The sequence below is a fragment of the Lynx canadensis genome, chromosome D4 (assembly GCF_007474595.2).
Source record: "Lynx canadensis isolate LIC74 chromosome D4, mLynCan4.pri.v2, whole genome shotgun sequence".
Classification (NCBI taxonomy): Eukaryota; Metazoa; Chordata; class Mammalia; order Carnivora; family Felidae; genus Lynx; species Lynx canadensis.
The window spans coordinates 57633099-57654048 of NC_044315.2; the positions used below are offsets into that span (position 1 = coordinate 57633099).

The window sequence follows — 20950 nt, forward strand, 5'->3', positions numbered from 1 at the left end:
CCAGAGAGGCTGAGAAAAGTAATCATTTCAGTTGATCTTGGGACAGCCCTCTTGACCCCTCCCCCAACCCAAAGTTTAGCCAACTTAGGAGCTTAATTAAGAGGGTCCAGGAATTTATACCTGTGTCTCTTCCCCTTCCTATTCTGTGCTCTTGGTTAGAAAAAATGCACCATACAGGTTTCTAGGCTAAATGCGCTTTGTTTGTCGTCAGCCCTTCTGCAGAGCCACAGAGCCCGTCTGCGGGCACAATGGCGAGACCTATAGTAGCGTATGTGCTGCCTACTCGGACCGTGTGGCTGTTGATTACTATGGGCCCTGCCAGGCCGTCGGGGTCCTCTCAGAGTACAGTTCTGTCGCTGAGTGTGCTGCTGTGAAGTGTCCTTCACTCTCTGCAACTGAGTGCAAACCCATCATCCCACCCGGTAGGCTGGCAGTGCTTGGGGTGGGGCAGGGGTGGGATTGGGAAGGCTTACTTAGCACCTCTAGAGAGTGAGTCACTCAGAAGAGAGTTGACTCGTTTATTTAAATTTTTCAAAAAGTCTTGGCTCTACCTGATGCTGAATAGATGCATCATTCTGAGTCCACCTTAATAAAAAGCTGTAGATTACCTTAGATATCGTCTTGTCCATTGGATTGAAAACAACATGGTAGGAGTGCCTGGCTGGCTCAGTCGGAACATGTGACTCTTGATCTCAGAGACTACTTAAATAAAAAGTAAATAAACTTGGGGCATCTGGGTGGCTCATTCACTTAAGCCTCCAATTTTGGCTCAGGTCATGATCTCATGGTCTGTGAGTTCAAGCCCCATCTTGGGCTCTGTGCTGACAGCTCAGAGCCTGGAGCCTGCTACAGATTCTGTGTCTCCCTCTCTCTCTGTCCCTCTCCTGCTCACACTCTGTCTCTCTTTCTCTCTTAAAAATAAATAAGCATTAAAATTTTTTTAATAAATAAACTTTTATAAATAAATAAATAAAGCAATATGGCAAACTTTTTCAGGCAAAATCCTACCAAACACCAATATATAAATAGAAAAGGCAATATTTAATTACTAAAATTATGATTATGTATTCAAATGCATAAATTTACTCATAAAGTTAATAAAGAATTAGTAGTTAATGAATATAGAATAAATAATGAATGAATGAATAATTGAAGTAGTTTCAATGAACACAAACATTTGAAATTGGGAGAAATATAAGATTGTGGTCTTAGATTGGCCTTGGCATCTTAATTTAATTGTTTTAGTTGCATATAATCGAGAAAGTCTATTTCATACAGACCATTACAAGTGGTAACAGTTTTCTTAAACTACTTACCTTCCAGTGTCATACTTTCCACTTAAACAGAGGTAGCAGGAAAGACTTTATCCCATGTCTGCATGGAACAGCTTAACCTGGAATCTAACAAGTTCATTCCTCCATCCTTGGATTCATCAAATATTTCTTGAGCTTCCACTGTGTGCCAGAGACTAGGCACTGGGACATAGCCGTGAGCAAACAAAGCCTCTTCCCTCTTGGAAACCATGTTCTGATATCTTGTTATAATTTTTAACTGCTTCAAATAATTTTTAAAATTAAATTTGAATCAAAAACTCATGGAATCCCTAAAACACCTGCTCCCTTGTTTTGTACACAGGAAATCAAAGGCCCAGGAGAGCCCTTTCCCAGGATCACACTGAGTTTTGAGGCAGAGCAGGGTCCAGGCCCCACATCTCTTGAAGGGCCAGCTCTCTCTGCTGTCTTGTACCATAACTGCCTCACCCTGAGAAGCGGTAAAGGATGAAAGCAGGGTGGAGGAAGGATTCGGGTAAACGTATAGATAGTAAGACCGGGTTGGTCAGGGAACATATCTAAACGTACAGTCACCAGGAAGGACAGCTACAACTCTCCTAGCACAAAATGAAGGGTGGGTAATTTCACCAACTACTTTGAATTCTCATTTTCTAATTCTGAACACACGTAAAATGGTTTTTGTTATACAGGTGCTTGTTGCCCATTATGTGCTGGAATGTTAAGAGTTTTATTTGACAAAGAAAAACTGGATACTATTGCTAAGGTAAATTGCTTTCTGTGCCAGATACTGTTGAAACCGTATTGATAAGCCTCTCAGTAATGCCATAGAGGAGAATGTGTCGTCCCATTTATAGAAAAAGAAAGTGATTCACGGAAAAGCAACTTGCCCAGGGCTGTGCAGCTCATTACCAGTAGAACTAGGCTGTCTGGCACCCGATCCCGTGCTCCTTTCCTCTGCACCCTGGCTGTTTGGTGGTGACCTTGCTCTACACGTCACAGTTGGCCTGAGCCTTGCTTAGAAAAGCCTTCCCCTGCTTGCACCGTATGCAGAGTTAGGGCTGGAGGCAGAACCAAGCAGCCAGAGACTGGCAGAGGCCCGGTGGTTTGAAGGCCGCCTGCCCGCTCAGTCCCCATTCCTCCCGAGGGTGCGTCCGGAGTGTGCCACCTTCCCGTGGTGGTTTTGCCCTTTTCCCTTTCCTGCACCAGTGCTGCTGATCCGCTTTTGTGGACACAGGGCTCCCACCTGCCACTCCCTGGAAGTTAATCCCCACTTGGATTCAAACACTTGTGTTTTTACAGGAAGACTTTAATCATTTTCCTGTGGCCCCTAATTCAGAACAGTCGCTTAAAAGGGGGTGGGGTGGGGGGCTTCTGGTGAGAGTGTTTATCTTAGCTACAAAGCTCAGCAGTCAGACAGAAGCCCTTTGGAATGGACCCTGGAGATTTAGAATTCAGCCAGCAGGGCCCCTACTGAGTTGAGGCCCCACACTTAGGGGTTCCAGTAGGCAAGGTAGCAAGGTAACCTAGGCAGCAATAAGGAATTCCTCTTTTATTCAGGTAATAGAAGTTTTTTCTCTTTGCAGGTAACAAACAAAAAGCCAATAACGGTTCTGGAAATACTTCAGAAAATCCGCATGCACGTGTCTGTCCCACAGTGTGACGTATTTGGATACTTCAGCATTGAATCAGAAATTGTGATCCTGATCATTCCTGTTGATCATTATCCGAAAGCTTTGCAGGTGTGTTCAGCATGCTTTGTGCAGCCTCCTTGTCACTTTCACATTTGGAGGACTTTGTGGGGTAGGGAATGGAGGCATTTGGAAAGTTAGGCAGGGCAGGAAGGAGAAAAGCAAGGCAGCCTCTGAAGGACAGAACCGTACCGGTGAGCGTTTTCCCGGTGGCTGAGGCCGAGCACACATTCGACGGCTGAACGTGAAGGAGTGGGAGAGCGGAGAGGCCGAGAGGCCGTGGCCCAGAGTGTGCAGACGTGGAATGCGTCTGCTTACACACAGAGCAGGCAGCCGAGGCCCAGGGAGGGAAGGGGCTGACACGGGTCACGCAGTGACACAGCCAGAGTAGACACCTGTCTCCTCAGGGCTGTGCTCCTACTGGGGAGGAGGAGCCCACCAGGACTAGTCTAATGGACCCCATTTTTCTTCCTCAGACTCTAGAGGTGAGCCTCACCCACTGGGGCCAAGTGTTGGCATCAGAACAGTGGGAGCTCAAGTGAAGGGGGTGAATACAAGCAGTTTGTAAACTGCCACAGTCAGGAAGTTTAGTAAAGCCTGATTGCTTTCCTCCGGGATGGGTAAGGAAGCATTGAACGTCCCTTCCCTATGACGGTGTCTAACCATGTAAAGATGGTATCTAAATGTGGATAAGTGGTGAACAGGATTGTGGGAAAAGTAAGGGCAGTGACATTATGGATCATTTCTGCTAATTTCCATTGACGCTGTTACTATTTGTGTAATAAAGTAAGACTATATTAAAATGTGACTTTGGCCAAGAAAAGAAGGACAGAGAAAGCATATTCTCTATGTTGGGATATATTTGGATTTTGTCTGACTTGACCTTTTCCTAGGTTCTGTGGTTTTAGATTTTTAAAAATCTGATTATCCTCTCCCAGATTGAGGCCTGCAATAAAGAAGCAGAGAAGATCGAATCCCTCATCAACTCCGACAGCCCCACTCTGGCATCCCACGTCCCTCTCTCTGCCCTCATCATTTCCCAGGTACAGGTCTCGAACAGTGTGCCATCAGCTGGCATCGAGGCCAGAGCCCCCTGTCCCCCCTTCCTCCTCCTCCTCAGCCTGGGCCCTGCCTTGCACATGGTCTGGACATGTAACTGACTGCCCGTGAAAAGTGCAAAATGTTCCTCCCTCGAGTTTTTCTACATTGTGAGGGACATGCAGGACTGCTGGTTTCTAGTTGAATAGTGGCCAAGTAAAAGCACTTGTCACCTCTATTCACCACACAGTATTTTTTTTAATCTGCCAATATTAGGGTTTTTGTTTTGTTCTTACAAATGTTAAAACATGTCCTTCCAAATACTAATGAGAAGAGGATGTCTTCTTTTGGTGGATTCCTGCCTTACAGTTTGCTCCTTAGATGGGTCCCCCCCCCACTCTCGAACAAATTTGATATCACTGATAAGTGACGTGATCACTTTTTAGAAAGGTAACTCACTTTACTATAAGCTTCGTGTCTGGAAACTTCATTTCAGAGGTCCTTTAAGTATTAAGGTGCCCCTAGGGTATGTGTGCTTGTTTACAGATAATTACCTGCTCTGTCTAGAAGCTAGGGGTCGCAGTGAAGAGACTATTAGAGTATGAAACAAAGAGAAAGCATCTTTGGAATTACATTTTCATCATCAGGCAAATTTAATTTACAGAAATTTACTTCAGGAACCCATCTATTGTGTTAAGCAGAGCAAGCTATGGAAATGGCATTCATGTGACACGTTGTAAGCAATAGGCTCAGTGGTTACTAACGTGCGTGTGACTTTTGTGAAAGGGAGAAGTTATATCACATCAAAGCATATTGCATTATGCATTTTTATATTAACCAGATGTATATTCTTTGGTATTCATCCGAGTTAAACTTAGAGTTTTTAAACATCAATCTTTAAACCGATTGCTGCTACTTATATACTTGCCAAAAAGTGAAATAATTAGTAGTTCGTGTAAATAATACGTGATATTTTTATTTTATTATGAAGAAGGTGAATAGCCATATTTGTAAAGTGACAATCATGTGTGTTAACCCAGTACTTTCCGTTCATGAAGACACATTGCTTTTTGTGATATGCACAGTGTGGATAAGTGTTCTGTCTGACTTTCTTTTTTTGATATAGAATTATAAAGAATTGTGGTTTAAATATTTAAAAATGTCAATCTAAGTATTAAAATGTCTGCATGTTGTCTGAGAAATTGAATACTTTGAATGTGTTTCACAGTTTGAAATAAGCTATTCAGTGTAATACTTCTTGTTTGTATGCACCTAAACTTAGATTTTACATGAAGTATTTTTTTCAGTGTTATATGTACCCTCTGAAATATATAGGGCTATGCTCATTATACCAAAATATTGTTTAAAAGTGGGCACTTAAAGCTTTCAGAATATCTCAGTGCTGATGTAGCGTGTTTGTTGCAATTGCTTTTTCTATATAAATGTCTTCAATGCAATATACTGGAAAGCTTTTCTATTTTAATAAAAATAATTTTATATGATTATGTGTACTTCCAAGCAGTGTGAACATGTAAAGTGAAACCACCGATCACTCTTGGGTGAGCTATGCCCTTTGCTCTGAAAGAAGAAGTTATAGGAGTTTTATTACTCCAAGCCAAGGGCCCTGGGAAAACGAGGCAGCTGGGACAGAGCTGGTCAGATCAGACCCAGGCAGGACCAGAGGGCATACTGTGGCAGGAAGTTAAGTACAAAAACCCCAGCTTTAGGAGCTCCTGGGTGGTGCAGTCGGTTAAGCGTTTGACTCTTGATTTTGACTCATGATCTCACAGTTGGTGAGATCGAGCCCCAAGTCGGGCTCTGTGCTGACAGCATGAAGCCTGCTTGGGATCCTCTCTCTCCCTCCTTCTCTCTCTCTCTCTGCCCCTCCCCCCCTTTCAAAATAAATGTTAAAAAAACAAAAACAAAGACCCCAGCTTTAGGCCGTCCAAGACCCAGGAACAGAGTAGGCCGTCCTCCTCCCACTGCCTCGGGCCCGAGTTTGCTGCTCTAGGGTTCATTGTGAGGCAGAGAGAACTCTGAGCTGTGGAGACAGAGGGCCTATTCTTGATTAGAGCCGGAGAGCTTCTATCAATCACTGACGCTAAGGCCCCCAAACCTCCATGGCTGACAACAGAGGCTCACCCTCTTACTTCCATCACGTGTTCACCGCGGGTCAGCTGCACTTTGCTCTACACTGTCTTTGCTCCGGGACCCTTCCAGCAATCTCACAAAGGGGGAGGAAAGAGGCTGGAGTTCTGTGGGAGCTACTCAGACCTTGCCTGTGGGCTGCTGATTCTAGCATAGTCAACGGCAGAGGTGCTGCTGAGGCCCAGGGGGACGATGGACACCCACCCAGTCCCTGGACCGGCTGCTGAGGTCACCGCTTCTGCCACCATGGATTTATACCCGGCCGTGGTGGTCTCTTCTGCAGGAACTGGAAGACCCACTGGTGTTTTACCTGGAGGCATGGCTGGCTGACTCGATCTTCAGCCCAGATCAAGTCATAATTCTGGAAATGGAGTGGATGCGCCGGGTCCTGCTGACAGTGGACATAGTTAACTCCAGAGATTTAGTTGAAATGGTCGTCTTCGGTCAGCCGTGTATACAAAATCAGGTGAAGGGCATGCCCTGAGCCTGGCTTGGTGGCACCAGGAACATGGTGCCCAAGATATGTGCCTGCACAGAGGAGAGACCATGTGAGGACAAAGCAAGATGGCAGCCATCTGCAAGTTAACGAGAGGCCTCAGAAGAAACCAGCCTTGCTGACATCTTGATCTTGGACTTCCAGCCTTCAGATCTTTGAGAAAATAAATATCTGTTGTTTAAGTCAAAAAATAAAACAACAACAACAACAACAACAGAAAGGAGAGCGGGGGGCAGTTTGTGAAGAGGTGGAGAGAACCACAACTATCCCTTAGGTCTCTGCTTAGAAGTGACACTGTCATTTCTGCTTATACCTTACTGGCCCAAGCAAGTCACGTGGCCACTCCTGACTTCAAAAGGTAGGGATGGTATAATCTTCTGGGGTGTGTGTGTGTGTGTGTGTGTGTGTTGGGTGGGGAGGGGCTGCAGGGAAGGAGCTGGGGCAGGAACCAGAAGCATTTGGAATGACAATACAGTCCACCACACAGGTCATTTCTCATCAGGCTAGCCAGGACTGACTAAAAATTTTTATTAAAAAATCAGATGTTTTGTGGTCAGGGAAGGAACTAGAGAAATGAGAGAGGTGCTTGGGTTTGGGGGAAGGGGAGTATTAAGGGAGAGAAAGGTTGGTCCTGCTCTGAGGACACAGTCATGAGAACCCCGAAGACAGGGGCAAAACGAGCCCACGTCAGGTCATTCTGGGGAGATAACGCTTCTCCCCCGAAAGCTGCTATGCCGGACACTCCCAGACGGCCACGCGGACTAATCGTCGGTGACTTTCCAACACCAGTGCGGGCTGCAGCCCTGCTGTTGGCTCTCCAGCATTCTGCCCAAGGTCAAGTGTGTCGGGCTGGTAGAGGCCTTGAATCGAGATTCTGTAGGAGACAGCTGGGCTGTGGGGGGAGAGAGACGAGGTTCTTGTGCCCCAATAATATCAGCAGGGAGGACCTGGAAGTTCAGGAGGAAGCAGTTCTGCAGGAGGAGGACAATTTAAAAGGTGAGATACCCACATGAAAAGTAGCTTCCAGAGAAAGATTCAGAAGCTCCTATGGCCATAGGTAATGAAACCGAGATGCTAGAAAAGCAAATGAAATCGCTCCCCGCCCAGTCTACAGAAAGTGATTGAGCAGGAATGGACCCCAAGAGAGTCATAGGCCCAGCCTAGGTCACATGCCCACCGCTGTGGCAGAGGAGGGAAGGTAGGGGAGTTCGGCCCCCTAAACCTGATGGAATGGATTTCTCTCAGGAAATGACTCTTCCTAGAAGAAGCCTTCTTGCTGGATGTGTCCTCTGGGGAGGGTGCATCTCTCTAGCAGGCCGCTAGCCCCGACACCTGTTCAACCTGTGAGCACTCGGCAGGGCCTGGCGCTCCGGCCAGGCACACGCCCACCGGTTTTGTACTGTCAACCAGCAGAGCCCAGTAACAGGGGAGTGCTTTGGAGGCTGACCTATTGGAAGAGGGAATTATCCAAAGCGACTAATAATAAAATAGTTGTTATACCAAGAGCAAGAATGGGAACAAAGAGGAGACCCTGTGATGAGTGCAGAAAATTTAAATCAAACAGAAGCAAATAGAAGCAGGCCAACCAGGGGAAGATCCTGCTTGCTTCCTGGATGCCTCGCTTCCGAACCAGCTCTATCAGGGAGCTTCCAACGGCTCCAGGACAGACGAGACGGGTGTAAGGCCAGTCACTGGATGACTCTAAATGGTTGATCTCTCCAAAGTTACCGTTTTTCTACAGAGCATGGACAGCAGATAAATATGTCACTCATGGCACCACATCCTTGTTTTAGGTCCATGGTGAAGAGATCGCAGCCCCGTCATGGTCTCCTGGTGCTTGTCTCAGCTCCAAGCTAAGCTTCAAGCACAGCGTTCTGAGCAAGAAGAAAGACAAGAGTCACAAGTGCCTTCTCAAGACGCCTGGGTGGCTCAGTCGGTTAAGCGTCTGACTCTTGCTTTCAGCTCAGGTCATGATTTCATGGTTCATGAGTCTGAGCCCTGCATCAGGCTGTGTGCTGACAGTGCAGAGCCTGCTTGAGATTCTCTCTCTCTCTCTCTCTCTCTCTCTGCCCCTCCCGCATCTCTCTCTCTCTCAAAATAAATAAACTTAAAAAAAGAGTCACAAGTGTCTTTTCCTTTTGCTGCCAGTGCCTCTTATGACTAAGAAAAATATTTCTCAGAAATCCCTCAGCAGTTGTCCCTTGTATCTCCTTGGCCAGGATCAGGTCGTATTCCTGCCATAGACAACTGGCCAAGGGGAACAGCATTTTTATAGCTAGACAGTCAGGGACTGAACATTCCGCTGCCGAGGGGAGTCAAAGTGCAGGAAGGCAAGTAAGAAGGCAAAGGCCACCAACAGCATTTGCCTCCAGGTAAAGCCAGTTTTTTGGCAGTCTCAACTTGTTAGAGTGTAAACATGGAAATAGTTTTATTTTCCCAGTAACTGGCCCCAGCTGTGCTAGGTGGACCCCTGTTTGCAACTAGGTAGTAGAACCCCATCATCAACGTTCTCTGAATCCATATCTTCAGTACTTACCTCCAGTTATTTAAACAGCCTCATTTCATTTCTCAGGCCTCTTCCCTGGTTATTTTAAAACGCCAATCCCACATCTAATGCAAAGGCCTCTTAGGCCTCCTCCAGCCTATGCTCCCTTCTCAGTGAGCTGGTGAGCTTGGCATGGGGCCACTATTGGCATCAGTCACAGTCATTAGGACAGCTACAGTACAAGCCGTAGGACATTTGTTTCTAGTAAGAAAGTTTGTCAACTAAGAGCTCCTGAGTGGCATTGCCATTAGTAATGGTTTGCCTGGAGAGACAGGAGTAGGTAATCTGTACAAAGTGACTCGGGAAGAGTTAGAAGGAGGAGAGAAAGAAGAAGACAGAAGGCTTCTTATAGAGGGTTTGATTTGAGCTGGGCCTGAGAGAAACAGGAGGGCTTTGCCAGGTGACTTCAGGAGATGCATTCTAGGTAGGAGGTACAGTTTGAGCGAAGGTACAGAGGCAGGAGAGTCTGGGTTGGTCCCCGGGAAAGAACGGTGGAGCTGACAAGTTAGGAAGGGGCGGTGTCAGGCAGATCAGTCCTGCGGGCCTCGAATGCCAGGCCAGAATGACATCCAGAGCGTCTGCCCTTGCCCCCCTGGCTGTGCTGGTGGACCCGGATGACTGTGGAGCCCATCAAGCTTCAGTGTCGCAAGAGACCTTTGAGATCATCCACTGATCTCGCTATCAGGCTGTGCTTCCTCTTCCTCTGTCCTGTGAACATCCTAGACTCTACTGAGGAAACATTGACTGAGCCAGGCCGGGTGCCAGGCTTCCCCTGGGCCCCCATTCTCAGGGTTCGGCCTCGTCCTGTTTCAGTTCCACCACGGGAGGAAAGTGAAGCCTGCCAGCAATGCTGATGGCCTTGACACAAAATCCATAGAAGACATTTTATTTTCCTTCATGTGAATTGGTGATTTTCCCTCAGCCCTGGACTGGTGGGAGTCAAACCCACACACCCCACAGGGGGCACTCCATTTCCCAAAGGGACCGGAGGCCCTGCTCCAGGATACTCTTCTCCCCCTCTCTCCCGGCTGTGGAAGAGGCCTGAGTTGTGAGCTCTGCCAGCTGAGGGGAAGGGACAGCAGAGGCATCATTCCTAGGGAAATTCCTTTCCCAAGTCCAGCAATCTTGAAGCTGGGGGGTAGATTTCCACTTTGTACATACAGGGAAATAGGCCCAGAGAGCAGAAGTACTAGCCCAGGGTCACACAGCAAGTCAGGGCAAAGCCAAGGCCCGGGGCCGGGTCTGGGCCTTCCCTGGCACAGGCAACAGGGCAGGATTTGTGCTGCTCAGAGATGGAGCCAGCCACGTGGGAGAACGCCACGAGGGTGGACACCAGGGGATGGGCAGAGTGAGCTAAGTTCAGTGTCAGGTCAGACCGACAAGGCGAGCACACTAGCTGATGTCTGATAGACGAGTCCAAGGAGCAACGGGAATCATAAGAGTGACTGATACAGCTCTCCAGCACTTTCTTTTTTAACGTTTATTTATTTAGTTTGAGGGGAGGGGCGGAGAGAGAGGGAGAGAGAGAATCCCAAGCAGGCTCCCCACTGTCAGCATAGAGCACGGGGCTCCATCTCCCCGACCGTGAGATCATGACCTGAGCTGAAATCAAGAGTTGGACACTCAACAGACTGAGCCACCTGGGCACCCCTGTCCAGCACTTTGAATGATAGTTTATACAGTGCTTTTCACCTTGTTCTCTCACTGGCCCACAGCAAAATGGTGCACATAGACACCACTTGCGAAGTCTAAGGTCTAGTTAGGTTCTCAGGAAGTCAGGCTGGTGGGGGACAAGGGTAAGGCAGGAAGCCTTCACGTGGGGAAGCATGATGACACCCCTGCCCCTAGCTCCAAACACTTTCATTTTTCCAAAGTGAAGTTCGCAGTATTGTTTTCTCATTATAAAAAATAACATGCATTCCCCCAAGATACCTGGAAATATAAACAAAGTTACCCACAATGCACCTTCCTCTCCCTGCTTTTACCAGCGAGTGCAGAATCCTTCTAGAGTTTTCTCTGTACCAAGATCTCTCTGTATCTAATTACGGCAGGATCCTTCTTCTGTCCACATGGGGGCAGAGGTGGTTACCCCACAAGGCTGTGAGGGGAAGTTCAAGACCATGGTTTCATACTTGGGGCGTTTCTACTATCTCTGCTGGTTGGCACGTTCCTGCCAGATGGAAGCCCCATCTTGGCCAGAACCCCACCAGGTAATCAGGTGACATGCTACCCTCTTCCTGAGTACCACCTCACCTGTCTTCCCCCTACCAATCTGGCACTGAGCTCTGCTGGAGATGTGAGTAGTTGCTTTCCTGAGCCAGCAGGTAAGATTTCATGCTGATCCCGGCCCAGCAGGAAAACAGGTGCCCCCCACCCCCCATTAGGATAATTTGACGAAGGCTTGATAAGGGGACTATTCACAAAGGTGTGAGCAGAGTGTAAGAAACCAGAGGGAGAGTGCAGGCGTGAGCTAGAATATGGGGCCCCTAGGGCCCCGAAGCCCAAAGCAACAGGGTGGTTACCAGAACACAAGGAGAGCGCTGCATGGACCGCCATTTCCTGCGCCCGTCCGTCCATTTCCTACCATTGCTGAACCCAGTCAGAAACCTGAAGATAAGGAAGCCTGTCGCCATAACTGTAAGTTCAGCTTCCCCGACCGAGAGCAGAGCCAAGTCAATTTAGGGAAGGAAGTGGAGGGAAAAAAAAAAAAGTGCCAGCCCAGGAGGCCAGGACAACACCAAGTAAGAGGATGAGGAGATGTGACAGTATCTGCCACTCACTCCAGCACATGGCCCACGATGGGGAAGGCCTCTCGGCTCAGCCCTCTGGAGGTGTCTCCCTGCACATGCCTTCCTTCCTGGCGCCGCTCCCTCCTTGTTCCTCTCTCAGCCCTTCACAGCATCATTTTCCAGCATCTCTCCCCAGTTCCAAGACTCCCCACCCTCCCTGATCTAGAAAGCCTCCAGGCCCCCTGCACCTTCTTTAGTCACACAAACGCTGCCTTCAGGCAGGAGCGCTTGGGATCGTTTGCTGGCTCTGAAGTGTTGGGTGAGCCCTGGCCTGGGCTCTGAGCTCTGGAACCGGCTCACCTTCCCCACCAGCCACTTAGCAGCCACTGAGAGTAATCACCCCTCATAAGAGTGAGAGTATTCATGGGGCGCCTGGGTGGCGCAGTCGGTTAAGCGTCCGACTTCAGCCAGGTCACGATCTCGCGGTCCACGAGTTCGAGCCCCGCGTCAGGCTCTGGGCTGATGGCTCAGAGCCTGGAGCCTGTTTCCGATTCTGTGTCTCCCTCTCTCTCTGCCCCTCCCCCGTTCATGCTCTGTCTCTCTCTGTCCCAAAAATAAATAAATGTTGAAAAAAAAAATTTAAAAAAAAAAAAAAAAAAAAAAGAGTGAGAGTATTCATTTTCTTGCTAAAACAGCCCAGGCTGTTCTCGGGAGGAAAGGATATCATCCTCAAAGCAAGATGCTTGTGGTCATCTGTCTAGTGAAGTACAGTCTATACCGGGGGCTTTAAAATGCAGTGCTTTTGTCGCTGCTATTCTCAACGTGCCCCTATGATAAAGTCTCACTGGCTACTGGTGCTGTGTGCATCGGTTCTTTAAAAACATTTTTTTGGCCCTGGCTATCATTTTTTAAATTTTAGATTAATTTAATGGATTTTCTTAGGTTTTTCCAAGGGGAAGCCCTCTTCTCTCTTCCTTTCCCAATATCTATACCTCTTACATCTTTTTCTTGCCCTGGTATTGGCTAGAACCCCCAGAACAAAGTTGAATAACAGTGGTGATTGCTGGAAGCCTTGCTATGTTCTTGATTTTAATGGGAATGTCACATTGTTTTCCTGGTAAGCATGACATGTTCAAGTATGGCATTTTTTTTAACGTGTATTTGTTTTTGAGAGAGACAGAGACAGACAGTGAGTGGGGGAGGGGCAGAAAGAGAGGGAGACAGAATTGGAAGCAGGCTCCAGGCTCTGAGCTGTCAGCACAGAGCCCGATGCGGGGCTCAAACCCATGAACTGCAAGATCATGACCTGAGCCGAAGTCGGAAGCTTAGCCGGCTCAGCCACCCAAGCTCCCCCAGGTATGACATGTTTTACTGTTTGTTTCAGGGGGCTTCCCTTTATTCTGCTAAGGAAAAAATAAGAGTTTTTTTTTTTAACTCAGTAATGAATATTGAATTATATCAAAGATATATTTGGCATCTGCTTACATTTTTTCCTTGACTTGTGAGTATAACTTGTGAATATACTTCTTAATATGAAATCATCCTTATACCCTTGAAATAAATTTTATTTGGTCATAATGTACTATTCACATAATACACTACTACATTCAATTTGCTGAATCTGGCACTTGTAGTCATAAATGATGTTGCACTATGTTTTTGTGGGTTTTTTTTTTTTTTTTTGCTATACTTTGTAGGTTTTGGAATCAAGATCATTCTAATCATTAGAATGAACAGGGGAGGTTTTCTACCTTAGAATCATCTCTCTCTCAAAGGTTTGATGGAACTTGGCTGCAAACCCATTTTGGGTCCATCTCTGTTTGGGTAAGGAGTGGTATTTTCCCTTTTTAAAAATAGCTCTATTGGCTCATTTAGATTTCTCTCTCTCTTTCTCTCTCTTTTTATGTAAATGCTTATTCATTTTTGACAGAGCATGAACAGGGGAGGGGCAGAGAGAGAGGGGGACAGAGGATCTGAAGCCGGCCTTGTGCTGTCAGCACAGAGCCTGAGGCAGGGCTTGATCTCACGAACTGTGAGATCATGACCTGGGCTGACGTAGAATGCTTTTTACCAACTGAGCCACTCAGGTGCTCTATTTTTCTCTTTTATTTTTTTTTATTTTTATTTAAAAAAAATTTTTTTTTCAACGTTTATTTATTTTTGGAACAGAGAGAGACAGAGCATGAACGGGGGAGGGGCAGAGAGAGAGGGAGACACAGAATCGGAAACAGGCTCCAGGCTCCGAGCCATCAGCCCAGAGCCTGACGCGGGGCTCGAACTCAGGGACCGAGAGATCGTGACCTGGCTGAAGTCGGACGCTTAACCGACTGCGCCACCCAGGCGCCCCCAGTTTTTCTCTTTTAAATATATCTTAGTAATTTGTATTTTCCTAGAAAATTGCCCAATTCAGAAAAACTACTAGTGGAGGGTTGACAATATTCTTTTTCTGACCACTTCTGAAAAAAGATTATATCCCTTTTTTTATTACTAATGTAGTACATTTGAGTTTTCTCTCCTTTTTTAGACGTTTTTAATTTGATTTCATAAAGTTTTATCCAGTTGATATGTTTCCCAGCTCTAGGATGTATTTTCAATTCTCTTTTTCTTTGTTCTAAGGCATAATTTTCTGTTCTTAACTATGTTAATTTCTATATCAATTAATTTTTAAGCACTTTATAATGGAAGATTTCAAACTTGCAATTTGAAAGGGAAAATCCATATACTCACCATCTAGGTTCTACAACAGACACTGTACTATATTTGCTTTATCACTATTTATCCATATATCCACCCATCTTTTTTTTTAATTTTTTTTTTTTTTACGTTTTTATTTATTTTTGAGACAGAGAGAGACAGAGCATGAGCAGGGGAGGGGCAGACACAGAATCAGAAGTGGGCTCCAGGCTCTGAGCTGTCGGCACAGAGCCTGACGCGGGGCTCGAACTCACAGACTGCAAGATCATGGCCCGTGCCAAAGTCGGACGCTCAACAGACTGAGCCACCCAGGCGCTCCCCATCTTTTTTTTTTTTTTTAATTTTTTTTTTCAACGTTTATTTATTTTTAGGACAGAGAGAGACAGAGCATGAATGGGGGAGGCGCAGAGAGAGAGGGAGACACAGAATCGGAAGCAGGCTCCAGGCTCTGAGCCATCAGCCCAGAGCCTGACGCGGGGCTCGAACTCACGGACCGCGAGATCGTGACCCGGCTGAAGTCGGACGCTTAACCGACTGCGCCACCCAGGCGCCCCGCATCTTATTTTTTTTATGTGTTTCAAAGTAAGTTGCAATCACTGGTACATTTTGCCCCCAAATACTTCAGCATTCATTCAGTAACTGTAGTTCAATATTTGTTTATGGTGCTTTTCTTTATTTTTTGTAATTTGTCTAGCTGCTTTCATCCACACCTAGTTTGTAATTTTTCTTTTAAAATAACTAGTATAATAATATCTAAGATTTATTGACCATCAGTCATGTTTCAGGCCACTTTAGGTGCATTTTTCTTTTGTTTTTCCTTTTTTTTAAATGTTTATTTTCTTTTGAGAGAGAGGGAGAGAGAGACAAAAAGCATGAGGGGGAGAGGGGCAGAAAGAGAGAGACACAGAATCCGAAGGAGGCTCCAGGCTTTGAGCTGTTAGCACAGAGCCCGAAGTCCAGCTCGAACTCACGAACCACAAGATCATGACCTGAGATGAAGTCAGATGCTTAACCGACTGAGCCACCCAAGTGCTCCTAGGGGCATTTTTCAAAGGTCAAGGGACAGCCTTCTCTCTTCAGGCCCGAAATTAGGTAATTGATCGCTTTTATAATTTAGTAAGGGTAAGGTTCAGAATTCTAAGATACATTATCTGAGTCACCTTGGGCTGCTGTAACAAACTACCATAGACTGGGTGGCTTATAAATGACAGAAACTTATTTCTCACAGGTCTGTATGCTGGAAGTCTAAGGTCAGGATGCCAGCAGGTGGGGTTCTGATGAGGGCCCTCTTCTGAGTTGCAGTCTGACTTCTAGTTGTGTGCTCACATGGCAGAAAGGAAGAGGGAACTCTCGCAGATCTCTTATAAGGGCACCAGTTCTGCAGCGCCTGGGTGGCTCAGTTGGTTGAGTGTCCACCTCTTGATTTAAGCTCAGGTCATGATGCCAGGGTCATGGGAGTGAGCCCTGAGTCGGGCTCTGTGCTGATCATGGAGCCTGCTGAAGATTCCCTCTCTCTCTCTCACCCGTTCCCTCTCTCTCTTTCCCTCCCCATCTCCCCTTCTGCTCCTGAGTTCTCTCTCTCTCTAAAATTAAATCAAATCATGGGTGCCTGGGTGGCTCAGTCGGTTAAGCGATTAAACGTCCAACTTCGGCTCAGGTCATGATCTCACAGCTCGTGAGTTCAAGCCCTGCATCATGCTCTGTGCAGATGTGCTGACAGCTCGGAGCCTGGAACCTGCTTCAGATTCTGTGTCTCCCTCTCTCTGCCCCTCCCCTGCTCACGTTCTATCTCTGTCAAAAATAAATAAACATTAAAAATAATAATAAATAAATAAAGGCACAGGTCCCATTCGTGAGGACTCCACCCCCATGATTTAATCACCACTCAAAGGCCCACCTCCAAATACCATCACATTGGGGATTAGGTTTCAACACATGAATTTTATTTTTTAATTTTTTTTTAACGTTTCTTTATTTTTGAGACAGAGAGAGACAGAGCATGAATGGGGGAGGGTCAGAGAGAGAGGGAGACACAGCATCTGAAACAGGCTCCAGGCTCTGAGCAGTCAGCACAGAGCCTGACGCAGGACTCGAACTCACGGACCGCGAGATCGTGACCTGAGCCGAAGTCGGACGCTTAACCGACTGAGCCACCCAGGCGCCCCTCAACACTTGAATTTTAGAGGGACACAAGCACCAGGTCTGTAACAATACAAATGTCAATAAGAAGGGATTTTCATTATAGTCCCTTTATTTTCAAATCAAAGGATTAAGTAAGTCACTATACATTTTCCTCAGCCCTTTGATGGTGAAGCTTCTCTCCTTACTGGTTTTCAGAAGAGCTCCCTCTCTTAGGAAGGGAGGACAATCAGAGGCTCATCTGCAGTTTAGCTCTATGGATCTGATGTGGCAACGACTTCCTTCCCTTCTACCTTCCTACCTTCCAGTTGCTTATCCAAGATTGACGGTGATGTCATCTAACTACAGCTTGTTGTTCTCATTTGGAGCACTGAGAGATAAACTTGGTCTATGTGTTGTCAGGAATACTACACTGCAAATCAGCAAAATGTAAAATCTAAGAAAACACTCCACCCTCAGTTGTATCTTACCTCTATTTTTTAAGCTTACTTTGAGAGAGAGTGAGAACCAATGGGGGAGAGGCAGAGAGGGAGGGGTACAGAGAAACCAAAGCGGTCTCTGTGCCAACAGCAGAGAGCCTGGTGTGGGACTCAAACTCACGAACTGTGAGATCATGACCTGAGCCAAAGTCGGACGTTGAACCAACTGAACCACCCAAGCGCCTCTGTATCTTCCATCTATTACCTCATGGAACCAGAACAGCTTGAGCCTTGTGTATCACACTCTTCTACTGAAAGTTTCCACTGGAAGAATGGTCATGTGACAAGTGGCCAAGAATGACCAAAAAGTCCCTTGGACCACCTTCTCAAGTTTATCCAAGAATTCCTTTCACACGGGCATAGTATTAAGTAGTTTAAAGGAATTATCTCATGCAATTCTCACAACCTCTTTATGAAGCAAATACAGTTTACCTTGAACAACACAGGTTTGAACTGAGTGGGTTCGCTTTTACATGGATTTTTTTCAATAAATAGGGTACAGTACTGTAAATGTATTTTCTTTACGATTTTCTCAATAACATTTTCTTTTCTCTAGCTTGCTTTATTGTAAGAATACAGTATATAATACACAACATACAAACTGTGTGTTAATCGACTGTTTTAAGCTATTGGTAAGACTTCTGGTCAACAGTAGTTAAGTTTTTGGAGAGTAAAAAGTTATATGCAGATTTTTGGCTGCATGGGGGTAGTCAGTGCCCGTAACCACCATGTTGTTCAGGGATAAACTGTAATATTATTGACACCATTATGCAACTAAGCCTTGATAGTTAAAGAATTTCTGCAAGGTCACATGGATGGTAAGTAGCAGAGCAGGGATATTTTGAACCCTGGTCTAACTTAAAGTTGGTGCTCATATTTATTATACTGTGTATTTTTCTCTAAGTACAGCTTTGGCTGCATCCCATATATTTTCTAACAACGATAATAAGGACAGCGTAAGAGGATAAAATGAGATTTTCTGCCGAGGTATTAAATTTCTAGCTGCCCTGGCTTTCTACTCATTGAGCTATTACAGTGAATTATTTGTTCTAAAAACCTCTGCAGAATGGAGCCAAAACCTGAAGGGCTTAACGCATAGTGTGAATCTTAAACTATAGTTTGGGGAAGAGTTTATAACAATATAAGAGCTTCGACTGAGAGGGACTGAGTCATGGGACGCAGCACATTCTGGGGAAACAGTATTTAGGACAGAAACAAAATTCCTCTTTCTGAAAAGGGAGATCTTATCCACATTTGCTGGGTTTGGGCCGCTCGGCGTGTGGAGAAATCTCTATTGGCGTGTAAAAGATCTTGCACCTAACTAACTATTGAAGCTGCAGGAGGGTAGACATTCATTCTTTGTTCTCCTTCCCAAAGCATGTGGTCCCGGCTCCGCCAAACAGATGTTCCTGCCCAGGAATCCGAGCCTGGAGAAGTTGACCCAGAGATGTGGAGAGAGCCAGGAGAGAGTGTGGATTGCTTGAGTATTAATCCCCAAGAGACAAAAGTAAGAAGTGACTGAGTTTCCCTCAGTGCTCAAGTTTAAGTTTTCTACCATCAGTAGAATTGGGGCTGGATCCAGACAGAGAAAGAGAGTTCCCTTTTCACATATCTAAACTGTGACTGGGAAATGTCTCACACACACACACACACACACACACACACACACACACATCAGTGACATTTAAAGAGCGCTAAGTGTCATCTATTTAGTCAGGAAAAAATCCTCCAAGATAGGTATTGCTATCTTCTTATCAACACCTGGATGAGAGTCACAGAGAGTGGGCAGCAGCAGAGCCAGAACTCGGGTGAGGTACACATGGCTTCAGGCCCATGCTCCACGCGCTTAAACATTCCAGTTCGTATTCTAATTGTCATTCGTCTCTGAACATCCACTTTGATTTTGCCTTTCAGTGGAGGGATTTTAAAAAATGTATAAATGGTTCAGAATTTGTCAGTTAACCTTCTGTTACTAAGTTTTAGTTTCATTACGTTGTGCCCAGAAAATGTGACTAAATGGTTCCACTCTCAGGAATTTATCATGGTTTGCTTTAAAGACTAATACTGGGGTATTGGTATTGGTTCCCTAGAAATTTGAAAATAAAGTTATCAAGTTTATATGGTCTTAACGCAAATTAAAAGACTAGATATTGCCAGACTGGATAAAAGGAAGGACCCAACTACATCTTGTCAACTACAGCTGCTCATTTGTAATGTAATGAAACAGATCAGTTGGAAGTTAAAGCGCGGAATGGTCGTAAACACTTGCATAGCGCTTACTCCATGTCAAGAACTGTTCTGAGAGGGGCACCCCGGTGGCTCAGTTGGTTGAGCATCCAACTTCAGCTCAGGTTACGATCCCACAGTTCTTGAGTTCGAGTCCCACATCAGGGTCACTGCTGTCAGCCTGCCAGCACAGAGCCCACCTCAGATCCTCTGTGCTCCTCCCTGCTTGCACTAGACCAAAATTAATAATTATTTTTTAATTTATTTTTTATTTTTATTTTTTAACGTTTATTTACTTTTGAGACAGAGAGAGACAGAGCATGAATGGGGGAGGGTCAGAGAGAGGGAGACACAGAATCAGAAGCAGGCTCCAGGCTCTGAGCCATCAGCACTGAGCCCGATGCAGGGCTCGAACTCACGGACCGCGAGATCATGACCTGAGCCGAAGTCGGACGCTTAGCCGACTGAGCCACCCAGGCGCCCCAATAATTATTTTTTTAAAAGAACTGTTCTACATACTTCCCATGTATTAGCTCATTTATCTTCACAACCATTGTATGAGGGAGGTACTATTACTATCCCCATTCTACAGAGGAGAAAACTGAGTCAAGGAACTTATCCAAGGCCACACATCGTTCACACGAAGTCTGCATTTTTATATTTACAGAGCATTCAGTTGCAAGGGGCTTAGTGTGAACAATGTTGCAGTAAAGCAAAAAAGTATACATTTCTGCATATTTGTACACATTTTTGTTTTCTATATTTCTATACCACTCAATACATATAACCTCCAAAATACATCAAAATCAAGTTATGCCACTAAAACTACATAAAGAAACATAAAGGCAAATGGCATTCTTCTATGGGAACAGTAGTCTCCCAAGCTGCTGAAACAAGGAAAAAAGTTAAAGGGTTGAAATTAGATAAGCCTACTAATACTAATGAAAAGAAAGCTAAAAACAAAACAAAACAAAACAAAAAAACAAACTATAATGACTATATTAATATCAGACACAGTAGATTTCACAGGAAGCATTGTTACCAGAGATAGAGTCCTTTCAGAATAGTAAGCTAATTTATCAAAATGATATAAGAATTACCAATGTTTATGCTTCAAATAAAAAGGTTCAAAGTGCACAAAGCAGAACTGGTTATAATATCAGGAGATATATACATAGAATATTTACTAAGATAAAGTCACATTCGGGGCCATAAAACAATTCTCAGTAAACGTATGAAAGGATTGAAGTCATACAAAGTATATTCTCTGTCCACACAGAACTAAAGTGAGAATCAATAACAGAAAGATATCTGGAACTTTCCCAGATATTTGGAAAGCAAATAACACTTAAAATAAACTATAAGTCAAGAGAGAATACATCACAAGGGAAATTAGAAATTATTTTGAGCTGAATAAAAATGAAAACACAACATATCAAATTTAGTGACAAGCAGCTAAAAACAGTCTTTGAGGGA

The 20950-nt window shown here is 45.3% G+C and overlaps 1 protein-coding gene across 1 annotated transcript in view; it reads left to right on the forward strand.

Annotated features, from left to right (window-relative positions):
• RECK (reversion inducing cysteine rich protein with kazal motifs) overlaps positions 1-5521 on the forward strand; it is an 85660-nt gene extending 80139 nt beyond the window's left edge. The window contains exons 18-21 of the mRNA XM_030294138.2: positions 212-422; positions 1982-2055; positions 2876-3031; positions 3919-5521. Of these exons, the coding sequence (XP_030149998.1) occupies positions 212-422; positions 1982-2055; positions 2876-3031; positions 3919-4140 (663 nt within the window). The 3' untranslated portion in view covers positions 4141-5521. The remainder of the gene's footprint in view (positions 1-211; positions 423-1981; positions 2056-2875; positions 3032-3918) is intronic.
• Positions 5522-20950: the final 15429 nt, after the last annotated feature.